Source organism: Helianthus annuus, chromosome 11 (genome assembly GCF_002127325.2).
Source record: "Helianthus annuus cultivar XRQ/B chromosome 11, HanXRQr2.0-SUNRISE, whole genome shotgun sequence".
Taxonomy (NCBI): domain Eukaryota; kingdom Viridiplantae; phylum Streptophyta; class Magnoliopsida; order Asterales; family Asteraceae; genus Helianthus; species Helianthus annuus.
In genome coordinates this window covers 14,942,547-14,958,844 of record NC_035443.2, presented here as the reverse complement: position 1 = coordinate 14,958,844, position 16,298 = coordinate 14,942,547, and the positions used below count along the sequence as shown (strand labels likewise).

Below are 16,298 nucleotides of genomic sequence, written 5' to 3'. Positions count from 1 at the left end.
AAAACTACATACTGGTGGCCTAGCATGAAAGCTCACATAGCAACCTACATCAGCAAATGTTTGACTTGTGCTAAAGTCAAATCGGAACATCAAAAGCCCTCAGGTCTACTGCAGCAACCAGAGATACCCACATGGAAGTGGGAACACATCGCCATGGATTTCGTGACAGGGCTACCAAGAACTCAGGCTGGAAACGATACCATTTGGGTGATTGTTGATCGCCTCACGAAGTCAGCACATTTCTTAGCAATTAAGGAGACAGACAAGTTTTCACAACTAGCAGCGGTTTATCTTAAGGAAGTCGTCTCTAGACATGGAGTACCAACTTCCGTCATCTCAGATCGAGATCCACGTTTCACTTCTGATCTTTGGCAATCAATGCATAAGTCGTTCGGTTCACGGCTCGACATGAGTACCGCTTATCACCCGCAGACTGATGGTCAAAGCGAGCGCACCATTCAGACACTTGAAGATATGTTACGAGCATGTGTAATCGATTTTGGGAAAGGGTGGGAGAAGCACTTACCGTTGATAGAATTCTCCTACAACAACAGCTACCACACTAGTATACAGGCAGCTCCGTTCGAAGCGCTGTACAGACGGAAATGTCGTTCACCTCTCTGTTGGCTTGAGGTGGGTGACAGTCAGATCACAGGCCCTGAACTTGTGCTTGAGACATCAGAAAATATTGTGCAGATTCGAAACCGTATGGCCGCAGCTCGCGATCGCCAGAAAAGCTACGCTGACAAGCGTAGTAAACCATTGGAATTCGAAGTTGATGACCGCGTCATGTTAAAGGTCTCACCCTGGAAGGGTGTGGTGCGTTTTGGGAAACGCGGCAAACTCAACCCACGTTATGTAGGACCATTCAAAATCCTGGAACGAATTGGAAAGGTGGCCTACAGGTTGGAATTACCTGCTGAGTTGGGTAATGTCCATGATGTGTTCCACGTATCGCAGTTAAAGAAGTGTTTGGTTGATGAAACACTAGTTGTACCATTTCAAGAGCTGAAGATAGACGACAAATTACAGTTTGTCGAAGAACCAATTGAGATTATGGATCGGGAAGTTAAGGTTCGTAAGCACAGCCGTATACCGATTGTGAGAGTCCGCTGGAACTCGCGACGCAGACCAGAGTTCACGTGGGAACGCGAGGACCAGATGGAGCTTAAGTATCCACATTTGTTCCCCAAAGACAAGACAAAACCTAGCGAATCTAATGTTAATGCAACTAGTGAATTTCGGGACGAAATTCCCATTCAAGTTGGGGATGATGTGACACCCGCGGAAAATGCACAACCATCTTGAATTAGCATCGCACCGTTTTGTTATTTACTTCTGTTTGTGAGTGCGTATCAAATTTCGGGACGAAATTTCTTTCAAGTTGGGGATGATGTGACAACTCGTATTTCCAAACCGATCTTTGCACCTTGACGTAACGTATGTGCACGATATGTGATCTTATGCAAGTGAATGATTGTATGAATGTTACGTGAATTGTATTAATTGATTTAATGCATGTTATGTTATGTGAATATGCGTGTGTTTTCTTGAACCGAACCACACGACACACACCCGATCGCACAAACCATTAGGGCTTTACACTTGCACTCGGACCAATGGGGCAGCCCAAGTATGGGTTCGGCCCAACCCTTCATGAATGATTAACACCTAGAGTGTTGGTAACCTTCTCATTTGTTACAAAACACCCTACACACACAAAACCCTAGAAGCTCCCTTTCTCCTTCTCGTTTCTCTTGGAACTCGACGGCAGCCCTCACACGGAGATTTCTCTCTCGATTCAATCCAACACCTTCAATTCGGTTAGTGTCTTCATGATTACATGTTTGATTTCATGATTAGGGTTGCATGTATGATGAACAATAATATACTACATAATTATGTTCTTGTGAATCGGATGTGTGTGATGATGATAATCGGTTACCATAGCTTGCTTTCGAATTGATTACGTGATGAACTAGAACCGAATGCTTGTTAATCAGCTGCGATGTTATGACCTGTGGTATTAATTGGTTTATTTCACACATGATATAGGGTTGCATGCTAGTCCTTGGATTCGTAAAGCACATGGTCCGATTATATGTTATTAGGATATTGATTAGTGTTCTTGATTTGATAATGATGAATACGGTTGAATGATGATTAATGATTGTGTTTGATCTGATTTGTGAAACTGCCAAAGATGTTTGCTAATATCACGGAAATCATAAACTACAACTAAGGAAATCAGTTACAACATGATTGCGAGTCGAGAACTCACTGTCTCGACTCGAGACCAACACACCGACACAAAACAGCACAACCCGAGACCTGCATTGCGAGTCCTGTTGCGACTCGAGACCTGAATCGAGACCACCCAGTCTCGAGTGATATAGGCACAAGTCGAGACCTCTTTGTTGTGACTCGAGACCCCGAAACCAGTACAACACGAGACCACTTAGTCTCGACTCGAGAGCTTAGTCTCGACTCGAGACCATTTACACGTACACTTTGTTATTAGGCCTGCACACTGTTACGAGCCCAACTGATTGGGCTGGATGCTTGGACTCTGCTTGTTTACGTAATTGTTCTGCTGCTACCTATACGTGAATATGATGATCAATATTAGTACACAACTTGTTACAATACGTGTAGAACATACGTGCAATACTTGTATACAAACCTGACTTGTATGATAAACATGCTAGGACGTGGTTGATCACACTGTAGCTTAACTGAACCTTTTCGTGTATCATACCGAGCAACCCCAGGTGAGTTCATTGCATTTCTCAAGCATGCGTCCCGGTGGTTTGGAACAACTAGTAAACATGTGGAAGGGAATTTTGGGTAAACAGTTGAATTGGGTAAACAGTTGAACACAGAATCAATCAGTATCGGATTGTCTGTAGGGCAATGGGGTAATTAGTTGATAGCGCTATTAGGTGGGATACCCCACACCGGGCCGTAAGGACGGGCGTGAACTAATTATCTGGGCATCATTACCAATGCTTGGTTAGGAGCATTGGGGTTGTTAAGGGGCACACTCCCCGGATACATATGGGCACACTCCCTAGGGTATCTAGCATGTTATGAGCAACATCGTATCGCAACGTTGAATCGGCTTAACATACATATGGTAACAAAACACATTAACGAAACCTTGAACTCACCAGCGTCGTCTGACATACTTGTCTGCATGCTTGCAGGTCGTTAGGGTTGGAGACATGGGCTTGCTATCTGGGAGTGCTGGAGTGGTCATGGGTCGTGCCTTTAATTAAACAGTTGATTTGGTGATTTTGAAACTTTAAACAATTGAATATTATTTCACTTATGCTTCCGCTAAACATATCTTTTGGGTTTAACGCTTGGAAATGAACTTGCTTGGTTAATTAATGACATGTCTATTTAAATACTTGTGTGGTTCAATGTGATTGGTGGCTCGTACTCTGATGTGTCGCACCTCCCGCGGTGTTTCCGCTTGTGGTATTTTTGGGGGTGTTACAGTTTTACTTCTTGTTTAATCATTTTGTTTTTCTCAACCTTCTAATTTTTACCATTTTTCTTTTCAACATTAACTGCTTCAGTTTGTGGTTTTTCAACAAAAGGTTTCCTTTGATCAGGATCAACAAGAGATTTACCCTTGTCATCTGGACAGTCTGCTGCTAAATGTCCTTTCCCACGACACTTATAGCATTTGCGAATTTTTGCAGCATTCTTTGGACGTTCCTCATGATTGGTCGAAGATGATGAGGCGTCGGTGGAATTTTTCAAAATTTGGTTTACAAACTGAGAGTTGGAACCTGTTTCGATCTTTACTTCTTCTTTGACAAAATCCTCCCCATTAACAAACTCAGTTTTAGGGATATTTTTCAAAGCCTTTTTAGATTTTCCACGTGACTTTGTTTTTGACTTCACATTTTGAACTTGATTAAAAATTTCCAAAATCTTATTGCTTATCAAATTTTCAATGTTTTCAAGATTTACCTCATTTTTCTTTGAAACTCCACTCATCTTCGACTGATCTGAGTCAGTAACTTCATCTGGCTCAGATTCTGACTCACTTTGCGGTTCAACTGTCAGAGGGGTCGTTGGCACAAAATTTGCCAATTCAGGATCAATGCTTGACATCGATGTATAATTATGGTTTACAGGTGGAGGCACCTTATTATAACCAATGCCGAACATTTCTTCCTCAGATTCTTTGAGACGTTGGCTGTTAATACAGAAATTCATCACTTCGGATGAATCCCCGAACTTTTCAATCTTTCGTTGCAAATCTAAAATCAGATTGTCTTTTTCCAAAATGATTTTGTTCTTTTCCAAAACAGAATTTTGATTCAATTCAAGTTCAGATTTTAATTCCTGATTTTTAAGATTTCCCTGAGCCACAAGTCTCTCAAATTCAGAGATATCATTTTTCAGCGCTTTTATCTTAATTCGGTGTTCTTTATCCGAATTAGACAAAACAGCAATGAGTTCTCTGGATTTTTCTAAATCTGCAATTAAGTTTGTGTTATGCAGTGCATATCTATCAATCTTGGTGACAAACTCAACACATATAGCACATCGCTTATCTATAGAAGATGATTTTACCTCAATGCCAGCCATGAATGCACAAGCCTCGTTTTCTACGGAGTTTTCTTCCAACCTTTTAGCTTCTGCATCCGCAAATTGCTGCATTTCAGCTATGGAGATGTTGAATTCAAAGCGTTCTCCCTGTTCTCCATCTTCTGTCTTGTTAGACTTTTCAACAGTCTCTTCAATCGAGGGATCTTCATTCTCAGCAACATTCCCCGAATCCAACTCTTCCCCAAAAACCTCAGCTACAACCGCAAGCTCCTCAATGCTAGTCTCTTCGACAACCTCTTCATACACTTTTTCGTTCACAATTTCGGCTATAAATGCTTGTGACACAATAGCTCCTGAGATGTCTTCCAAAGCACAACCCCAGTCATAAGGCTCAGTCACACTCTGTAGAGGTTGAGCCACCATAGCATTGTTTGTCGAAGGTGTAAGATTTTCAGACCCACTTGAACAAGCACTTGAGTTAGAGGTAGCAGTTGATGCATTGTTGTGAGGTCTTGAATTATTTCCTCGGGAGTTGTTTTCTCTATCAGATCTTTCCATTTTCGGCTTTCGACAATCACGTGCGAAATGCCCGTAGATACCGCAGTTGTAACATTTTACTTTTGACATGTCGACTCCCATTCGAGTCTTTGTCTGACCTCCTATGAACTTCCTACCCGTCTTCAACAGAAACTTCTTCGCTCTACGGACTAACAGTGCCATATTGAGTTGTAGATCAAGTTCTTCCATTTCGTCTTGATCTATCTGATCAAAGTCCTCATCGAGACTTGACGATTCAACGAGCTTTCCAAGACAGAAGTTCTCGTAGGCAGTCATGAAGGTCGCCAACAGACTCATGTTTTTTAATCAACTTTAAACAGCTTGCATCTATCTTAGGAATGTTCAAACTTGTTCCTTGAGATTTCTGAGCTCCACTAGAAGAGTACATCCCTTGATTGGAATTGGTTGTTCCACTTGAACTAACATTGTTGCTTATAAAGGCGTGTTCACTTGCAGAACCTTCATTCTCCGAATACAAAGAAACACCGACTCCACCATTACTACCCTTCTCTGTTGGTTTCGAACCCTTATATAACCGAGGATCTTGGATCTTCTCGAAATCAGATGCTTGATCTTCCATATTCCAAGCATAACCCCTCAGTTTTTGAACAGCTTCTTCCAATGAGAGCTCCTCATAGAGAACACCCTCTCTAATCAATGCGGTGTACATATTCCATTCTCTGGGAAGGCAATCCAGAAACTTCTCAACCTTCTCAAATTCAGTGTAGATACCCTCTTGACTTCTATCAAGTTCGCTCAACAGATGATAAAATCGGTTCACTGTGTCATCAAATGATTCATTTCTAAAAGCCTTGAACACAACGAATTGAGTCTTCAAACGTTCGAGACGTCGCTTCTTGTACATTGCATTTCCTTCATATTGCTCGATCATACTATCCCACAACTCCTTTGAGCTACTTCTCTTACGGAACGTATGAAGTATAGATTGTGTCATTGCCATCGGTATCATTGACATAGCTTTCTCTTCACAGTCATAAAATTTCTTCTGGTCGTCACTGAGTGCCAAATACGTATCAATCGTCAACGTACGTACTGGAGTAGCTCCACATCCTTTAACGATACACAACCAGATTTTGATGTCTTTTGCTCGTACATACCTTTCGAAATGCTCCTTCCACTCAGGAAAATCAAGCTCATTTATCAACAAAGGAGGTTTGTCGTTACTCCCTACCTCAGCATTGTGCTTGAGGTTTTGCACCATTGTAGTCAGATTGTTGTTTGCCATTTCAGAAAACAACAGTAGGTTTCCAAGCAGGAACTGTGTCACTGAAAAGATTTCTCTAAGTCCAAACTCGGAGAGAAAACACGGAGTGAAATGTCTGAGCTTTAATCAGAGTGTGAAACCCGGATCACAAAAACCTGAAATAAAACACAAACAGAAAAACTCGGACACTACACTGTTAGGAATTTAAACTCAGACCACCTAATAAAAGAAGAAAAATTCAGACTCCCTAACAAAACACAAATATTCGGACTCAAATAAGGAAATAAAGTTCGGACTCTACTAACTAGCTAAAAGTCGGACTCTCTAAGTATATTATAAAATTCGGACTCTAATAATAATAACAAAAAATTAAAATTCGGACTAATAATACTAATAAATAAAAGTTAAACTTCGGACTCTAATAATAATAAATAATAAGAATTGAAATTCTGACCTAACAAAACCTAAAACTCAGACCCAAAGAAACTCGGACTAGGTAGGTAAAGATCGGACTAAACCAAAATTCGGACACTAGAATTAAGAACTTGGAGAACTAAATTCGGACTAAACTAAACTCGGACTCAAAGGAACTAAGTAAAAACTCGGACCTAATAACAGTTAAAATTCGGACAGTTTCCAAGAGTCGGAGAGGATCTAAAACTCGGACAGAGATTTGAAACTCAGAACAAGTAAGAGTTTCTCAAAACTCAGATCCAGTAACCAATCTCCGGACTATCTCCCCAATGTGACTTCACACTGGTTCAACAATACCCCGGAAACACAAACAAAGAATTTAAACCACGGACAAATCTTCCAAGGATCAAACTCAGGAATCTTTTTCAACTTTCAACACCGTATGAACAAGAACCAAAACCCCTGTAAAAAACCAGATGAAGAACAACACTAAAAATCACCAAACTACTCAAAATCCATCATCAAATCACTAGAGATGAATGAAGAATCATGAATAAAACACAAAAACTCACTAAACCCTATCAAAGTTTAAACTTTTCTCACAAAAACCTTCAAACTAAGAAACACCTACAGTAGTATGAGCACACTGCTCTGATACCACTTGTAAGGCCTCCAATCCAAGATCTCACTCAGCTAAAGCCACCAACAGGTGTGCGGAATCCACCTGATGATTAACCACTGTAGATGAAACACTAGAATGCAAAGATTTGTGAGAGAAATCAAGAATACATTGAGTATTCTTGATGAGGAAGATGAATGACGTCACTCACACACAGTAGCCGCCAGACAAAACACACACAATGATTAGGGTTAGGTGCACATAATTTCACATAGAATCGCCGCCTTTTCTATTCCACATAAAGGTATAAATACAAGGCAAACCCCGGACTTTCAAGACAAACTAGAAAGCCCGGACAAACAAACTACACAAAGCAAAAGTCAGACTTTTGTCCTAAACAAAACTCAGACAAAAGTCTATCCTAAAACTTGGCCAAAATGTCCAAGGATAAAGCTAGGACTATCTTTCAATATATGTACAATAAAGACCCTACAAAATGGGAGACATGCACTTATCACCTAAAGTGCATTAACAATGTTCCGGGTCAGATTCAGTTTTGGTTCGGGTCAACTGTGGTCAAACTATGGGTCAAACGGTCAACTGCTGTCAACGATCAGTTCTAGAACGCGTAGTTAGAGGCGTGTGTGCATCAGTTAACGAATTTGTTAACTATATTACGAGGTAATGCTAATACATCATGAAATTTTTTAACATTTTTTACTATGTGTGATTCCTTAAAGCGCAATTTATATTCAAAGTTATAATAAAATTCTTATCTGTTGGCTTTGTGGTTCAGAATGATGCTGACAGAAGGCTTCTTGCTGCAAAAAGTAGTGTTCCAATTGGTATCGGAAAGAACACTCATATCAAAAGAGCGATCATTGATAAGAATGCACGCATTGGAGACAACGTGAAGGTAACCTGTAGTAACATACTTTTAAACAATGATGGCAGATTATAAACACTAAACAGTGATAACAATCAAAGTTATTACTATGATTTCATTTTGTGCATCTTATTTTGTGATGGTAGATCATAAATAGTGATAACATTCAAGAAGCAACAAGAAAAACAGAATGGTACTTCATAAAAAGTGGGATTGTGACAGTTATCAAAGACGCATTGATTCCTTCCGACATCATAATTTAGAAGATACAAAAACCTTGATGGCCATCGGTGAAGATTCGACTGTAAGGTACCTAAGAGTATGTTGTTACAGAAATATGCACTATGGTACCGAAGAGGAAGCATGTCGCGCTGTGAAATGTGAAATTGTTATTTATTTAATAAAAGTGAAACTTAATGTGGATGAGGTCATATATGATTTTGAATACTATATCTATGCTTTACTTACACTTTTCATGCTTCTAGTAACAAAGTCTTTTGTTCAAGTTAGGCGAAGTAGTTTGTACACCGTTAATGTGGATGAGGTCATATATGGTTTTGAATACTTTTCATGTTCTAGTAACAAGGTCTTTTGAATTGGATGAGGTCATATATGGTTTTGAATACTTTTCATGTTCTAGTAACAAGGTCTTTTGAATACTATATCTATGCTTTACCCACCGTAGTTGCTAAAGTATAATAAAAACAATATTTAAATATCAATTAAGTGAAGATAATTTCTTTTATCTCGAGGTTCATCAAAACTTAAGTATCCATTAATAATTTAGAAGAACACCAATTTTAATATCCTTGTCAATTAGGTTGTTAACGAATGAGGCAATATTAACATAAAATATAACCTTATGACAACCGGGCGGTAAGCTTCTTATAGTCTTTAACACAGCATACCATCCTTTAACCTGGGACATCAGCCAAATGTACATAGCATCAATTAAAGTCTACTTATTCAGGCAATACATATCAAACACTTCGTATATATGCAATCTTAGAAACAAAGTTAAATGTTGGAATCTTACCTTGTAAAACACCTCTTCCACCTAAGGCAACGCAAACACCTCTTCGTATATATGTAAGTCTACGTTTGTTAACACCTCTTCGTATATAGCGCCACCACTTTGCCAGCCATATTCCTTTTTCTAAAGCCGACATTCACTTCTCCACTTCCAACTGAACAGCTTTCCCATCCCCTTGATCTAATATAGTATTTTTTACAAAAAAAAAAAAAAAAAAAAAAAAAAAAAAAAAAAAAAAAAAAAAAAAACCTAACTTGAATTCAAAATTACCAAAAAGCAATTGGAACAAGGTGAATAGCCCTAATGTAAATGAATTGAATTAACATGGAAAATCAAATCAAGGAATGGCAATTGTTTCACTATGTTCCTATCCCTCAACATAAATCGAGTTGCTGCTATTGGTATTCAATTCCCTGAGAATCATGTTATGTGCACTTCAACGTCTCTTTAGTTGAATTTTATATTCTAGTTGTTTAATTAACATGTGCTAGAATAAAGGAAATTTATGGGGATGCCCACATTTCCATGTGTCATAGGTTTAGAAAAGAAGTGCTTTGACTTGTTAGTTGTTTGTGTTGTTTCTCCTTAAAAGGAGACCATTCAACTATGATTAAGAATGAAAATTATGAAAATGGTCTAAATTCTCTCTATTGTTCTTTTGGTCTCTTCTATTTATCACAAACTAATTTGGTACACATCAAATCGTCATCATCATAGTATGGCTAAATTACTGTTTTATCCATTCACTAATGTTTTATAGTTTTATATACTGAAGTAATTCAGAAAATAAGTGTTTAAAGGATACCTATTTCACCAAACGTGCTATTCTCCCATACTCTTTGAAGTGTTATTTCCATGAAAGATCAGCTACAGGATTAGTTGATGACAAGGATGAGGTTGATCCAACTTTGGTGTAAAGGACATGTTTGGTACAAATACTGTCTTAATATGTTTCTTTAAAATGCAACTTTTCTTTCAATGTTGTATTGGGTCTCTGAGGGTTATACGTTAAATAATTACATGCTTCTATTCTAGCTTAATATACCATATTTCTTTGGATGTTGTATTGGGTCTTGGTGGGTTATACGTTGAATAATTACATGTTTCTTGACCTAATTTTGTATATGGATAATTTATATAGTATTGCGAATATATAGAAATATTGTTTAGATTTATGTATGCATAGTTACATTTATGTGATTTTGGATATGTTTATAAATAGAAAAAATAGAAAAAATGTGCAGGAAAGAACACACCCATGTGTATGTGTGTGTGTATATAGATATATAATGCATACAAATTTTAGCAAGGGATTTCTCAAGGAATTTTTGACACAATCCTTCGCACACAATTCTATCACAAATATTCGTGCACAAAAACCAGCGTAGAAGCTTTTGGTTGCAGATTTTGTCTTTAAAATTTGACACTTTAAAATTTGACACAAATGGCAAAAAAAAAATGGTCAAAGAGCTCATTAGCGACAAATATATTTGAAATTGAAATCTCCTGTTGCAAACACAAACGACCTTATAGCAACGTTGTAAGATCTAAGGGTTTTTGTAGTTGTGATACTTTCTAGAACATGTAGTATTGTTGGATCACTTTCCAAACATAATAAAATACATTTATAAGATTTTTAAGGTTAATCTGCGTACCAAATCTTAGGTCGGATCTATAAACTGAGGGGAATTAGTAGCTCTGCATGTGAAAGACGAGAATTTATAGACTAAGAGCATTCACATTCTATCCACCAAATCTTGAGAGAGAGGTTTTTAAATTATAAAAAGTGGTTTAAGTGGTTGTGAGTGAAGGTGAGAGAAAATTTACTGTTCATCTGTATATTTGAGGGGACACTGTTCACCCTGTATAATTTTTTAATATATTTTGAAAGTGGTTGTGAGTAGAGGATAGATAAAAGGTAATAATAAAGGTATAAAATATTATTATTTAATTGAAAGGAGAGAGAAAATATAGTTGTTTTTAGTGTAATTATAGGGTATAAAATGGTGGATAGAATGTGAATGCTCTAAGGTCTACAAATTTACAAACATGGCTTCTAAATTGATGTGATATCTATGAGTACAATATGAACATCAATTTGAGGAAAAAGAATTAACTAACATACGTTTGTAAAGTTATGTAGCATGGCTAGATTGTAAGAACATTGGTTATTTGTTGCTTGCTTCATAAGCATTATGTGTTTCCTTTCTTGTGGTATTGCAAATGAAGTTTCATGAGGACAGATTGGTAAATGTATATGATACCATCATAAGAACTCTATAGTATGTTTGGCATATCTTATGTTGTACCATTTGATCATGCATTATTTAGATTGTGTGATAATATTCCACAAAATATGGCGTTTATCTACATTGGTTTTCTTTCTTTTAATACACGTGTATAATAAAATCTATAAAAAATTAATTATGTAATAGACATTTGTGGTTAATAGATAATTGTTTGTAATTAATTGAATATCCTAAATGTGTTTTTGCAAAGAAGGCTTCTCTCGAGGTTAGGGAAACTAGTTACTACCTTTTGTGTTCGTTAATTAAGTGACGTCTCCATATAAACTAGATTGTTGCCGTATGCCGCGCGTTGCGGCGGCGACGCCTTAGTTATTTATAGCTTCCGACACGTTATGTGATATATAATCATATGAAAATGTGTGTCCCGACGTATCTGCTCTAAAGCTTTGCAGTTATAAAAGAAACGGAATCGAACCCGAGCTGGTTCATTTAGTAAGCATTCCACCTAGCCACTACACCACCTTTACCTTTGCATCTAGACTTGGCGGTGTCAAAACATACAATAACTCAAATTTAGAACGCCGAATGAAAACGTATTATATTTGACCCGACTCGTTTTCGAACACAGTTTACGTCAAAGCGTAAAGCATAAAATCATATTATATTTGAGCAGACTCGTTTCCAGAAAAAAAAACTTATGTCGAAACTTGAATCTATATCGTTTACGTTGAAACGTGAATTTATGTCGACACGTATATTAAAATGTCAAAACGTAGACCAATTGAAAACATATATAAAAATAAACTTGAAAACGCATTACATTTGACCATGTTCGTTTTCGAAAAAGTTGAAGTCCAAGTCGAAACATAAATTTACACCGACACGTACATGAAAATAACGACTTGAGAAAATAGTTCTTTTTGTTTTTTTAAGCTAAAGAATGAATATTATGGGGGTGACTTTGAAAATTTGAAGCTTAATGGGGTGAAAACAAACACTTTATAAAGTTTTAGTGGACGTATGAGGTATAAATGTCAATTTTAAAAGTTTATGGGTTGTTTTTGTTAAGTTCAAAACTTTAAGAGCCGTTTTGTCTTTTTCTCAGGGGTTATTTTAGTCGAGTTAAAAAGTTGAGGGGCTGTTTTGCTCAAGTTGAAAACTTGAAGGGCTTTTTTTATTTTGGTCTCACCGACCTTTTCTTTTAAGAATATAGTAATAGTCACTATATGCGTTAAGGGATATTAGTAGCCCACTTTGGGTATTCAGGTGATAGCTCTTTTTGGTAATGTAGTGAGAATAGTCACTAAGACTGGAAGGTATGGTTTGGCTCATCCTCACGGGGATGGGCCTCCACGTAGGCGCCACGTAGGCGACTCATGAGGGATGAGCCAAAATGAAGATGGAGGGGGATGGAGGATGGGGCCCCACAACTTATTTTTTATTGTTTAATTCATTTTAATTGTTTAATTTTTATTTCTTTAACTTTTATTTTTTATAAAAAGTATTCAACATTTAAATAAAAATACTACATAAAGGAAGATAATAAAATCCATTACATAAAATAAATAAAAATTACATAACCTAAAAAATAAAAAATTACGCTACCTAAAATTTGAAAAAAAAAAAAAAAAGACTAGATTTAAAAATTTAAAACAAACACACTACTCGTCTTCGTCTTCGGCTCCGTCACCCTCCACAATGTTAACGTTGTTCCAAATATGTTCTACCAAATCTTGTTGAAGGTTTGCATGCGTGAAGTCGTTTGTTAGCGAGAACGAGTTTAAATCCTGTTGTGGGGGATCAACCGGGACAGTGTTCCCCCAAGATGCATTCTCATCATACTCACAAATCGCCCGACCTTCGTCTTCAATAATCATGTTATGGAGCAAAATGCAAGCGTACATACAAAGACGCAGCCTTTTTGGGGTGAACGCACGTGCCCGTTGTGCAACGATGGCCCATTTTTTTCGTAAGACACCAAAAGCGCGTTCGATGTCTTTTCTTGCAGCTTCTTGACGCTTGGCAAATTTTTTCCGTTTTTCGTCCTCGGGATACGGAATAGTCTTCACAATTGTAGACCAAGACGGATATATCCCGTCAGCTAGATAATACCCACGTCTATACTCAACCCCAGAAACTGTAAAACTTGTGTCCGGTCCCGTTCCATTAACGACATCGGTAAAGATGGCCGATTGGTATAACACGTTGAGGTCGTCGAGTGAACCAGGGAGACCAAAGAAAGAATGCCATATCCACAAATCTTGTGATGCCACAGCTTCAAGTATCACGGTTGGATAGCCGTGATCACCTCGCGTATATTGGCCGCGCCACGCAGTCGGGCAATTATGCCACCCCCAATGCATACAATCAATGCTACCAAGCATTCCCGGAAACCCGTGCCTTGCTTCATGCGCTTGGTACAACTGTTGAACATCATACGCGTTTGGTTTCCGCAAATATTTTTTGCTATACAGTTTCACCACATTATGGCAAAACCGATACAAACATTCCCGCGTAGTTCTTGCCGACATCTGTAAGTACTCGTCCAAAGCGTCGGCCACTGTCCCGTACGCGAGTTGTCGAATGGCCGCAGTACACTTTTGTAACGTTGTAAACCCTTCATAATTTCGAGCATCAGGACGTTGCGTGAAAAACGGGTCTAGCCCCGCCAAATCATTGGCAATCCTTGTGAATAAGCGGCGACTCATTCGGAACCTGCGTCTAAAAATGTCGGCGTTGTAAAGTGACTCATCCGAAAAATAATCGTTCACCAATTTCTCGTGCGCTCCTGTCGTATAAAATATATAAGTACGAGATAAAAAAAATAAGGACAATGAAATTTTGTAATGAAAACCTTGGCGGTCTCTGTTAATGCGTATTCGTGTGGTAATAACATTTTCACCAATTTCTTCCTCTTCCTCTTCGTCTTCCTCTTCCTCTTCGATTAAAATCTGTCCCGCCCGTAGAACAGCGTTTGCGAAAAACATCTCCTCTTCGTCATCCGAAGACGAGGGCCACCAAGGATTAGAAGCCATTGTGGGTAAAAGGATATTTTTTTTATAAAAGTAGGGAGAAATTGGTATAAAATTGAGAGTGTTTTGGGTTGAAAGTGGGGAAATAATATTGAAAGTGGGTGAATTTATAGGAAAAAATGAATTTTTTTTTTTATTAAAAATAGAGCCGTTCAACGGCTATATGTTTTGAAAATGGGGCAGCACACCCGGCTTGTGCTCGCCGGTTGTGATGCTTGCCGGGCCAGGGGGCGGTGTGGGGGTCCGGCGCCGGGCCAAGCCGGGCCAAGCCGGCCCCCATACCTTCCAGCCTAAGGATCTTGGTAGCCTAGTGAGGTGCTAGTTGGTAAAAAGACTCAATGTTGTAGTTTCCCATGCTAATGAAGGTGACCAAAAGGGAGAACATCCATAATGTAGAAATATACAGGTAGACTAGTAAGGTGTTACTAGACAATACTGACTAAAGCCTTACCTTTTTTTGGAAACCATGAGAGCCAATTACTAGAAAACTTGATAGGTATCCAGGAGTTGTAGTTTGTTTTATGTGTTTATGTTTTTATTCCATTAGCCATATAAATTAATAATAATGCCAGAGCCATTAGACTGGAGGGTATGGGGCCGGCCTTGGCCCGGCGCCGCGCCCCCACACCACCCCCTGTGGTCCATCCCGTCTTCCCCGTCCTCCAGCCGACACCCAAGCAGGGCCACCTCTTCACACACATACCTATACATACATACATATATATATATATATACATATATATATATATACATACATACATATATATATATATATATATATATACATACATACATATATATATATATATATATACATACATACATATATATATACATACATACATACATATATATATATATATATATATATATATATATATATATATATAGGGTAGGGTTCCAGCGTGAACAACCTCCCAAGCGTGAACTGCGTGAACTGATATGGACCATTGATTTCCTTTTTAGTTGTTAAGGGTATGATTGTAATTATATAAAAAATTAGATTTAAATCATTATTTTAATAATTGAATTAAGTTACATCTTTCCTATTTTAAAATCATTATCCACAATATCTTTTATTTCATTTTTATTTTTTTAAATTTCACCACCAGAATTCGGATTATGATTTTTAAGATCCACGCAACCTTCATATTTATTTCAACGGTGTACACATGTGTACTTGGATATGAATTGAACAGTACACATGTGTACTCAGCATGGTATATATGTGTAATTAGTACATAAAACATACATATAAACAAAACCTGTAAAAGTAGTTTATATTAAGCAAATAACAAGTTACATAATGTTTGCCAAACAAAAAAAAAACATACAATTACAAGTTTCAGTTTCGTGAAAACAATAAACGCAACATAATCGGAAAAATAAAAAAGACATAGTCTTTTACAACTATTCGCCGCGTTGTATGCTGAATCATCCTTATCGACCAAGCAAACAAACATACGTGAATCATCCTTATCGACCTCATACGTGAATCATCCTTACGACCTTCCATCTTCACTTTTCTCGTTTACGACGTCTCCTATAATAACACAAAAAACTCAGCAATTAGTACTTTGCATAATTCACAAGGGTGCATCAACAACTTTACACATTTAGTACACAAAACAAAATATGAGATATCACAAAAACAGACGTTATACACATGTGTACATCGCATTAAAAACAGAGCAAAATCAGAATACACATGTG

At 37.7% G+C, this 16,298-nt stretch overlaps 1 protein-coding gene across 1 annotated transcript; it reads right to left on the bottom strand.

Moving 5' to 3' along the window:
- Positions 1-13,214: 13,214 nt before the first annotated feature.
- Positions 13,215-14,588, bottom strand: LOC110887855 (putative nuclease HARBI1). Its single transcript, XM_022135421.1, has 2 exons — positions 14,408-14,588; positions 13,215-14,341 (listed from the first exon to the last, which is right to left on the bottom strand). The coding sequence occupies exons 1-2, from the start codon at positions 14,586-14,588 to the stop codon at positions 13,215-13,217; spliced, it is 1,308 nt and encodes a 435-aa protein (XP_021991113.1).
- Positions 14,589-16,298: the final 1,710 nt, after the last annotated feature.

Bases quoted from the DNA above. Each gene is read 5' to 3' on its own strand.
- LOC110887855 (XM_022135421.1), bottom strand. From the start codon at position 14,588: ATGGCTTCTAATCCTTGGTGGCCCTCGTCTTCGGATGACGAAGAGGAG. The intron at 14,342-14,407 runs GTTTTCATTACA...TTTATACGACAG, and splicing joins CATTAACAGAGACCGCCAAG to GAGCGCACGAGAAATTGGTG.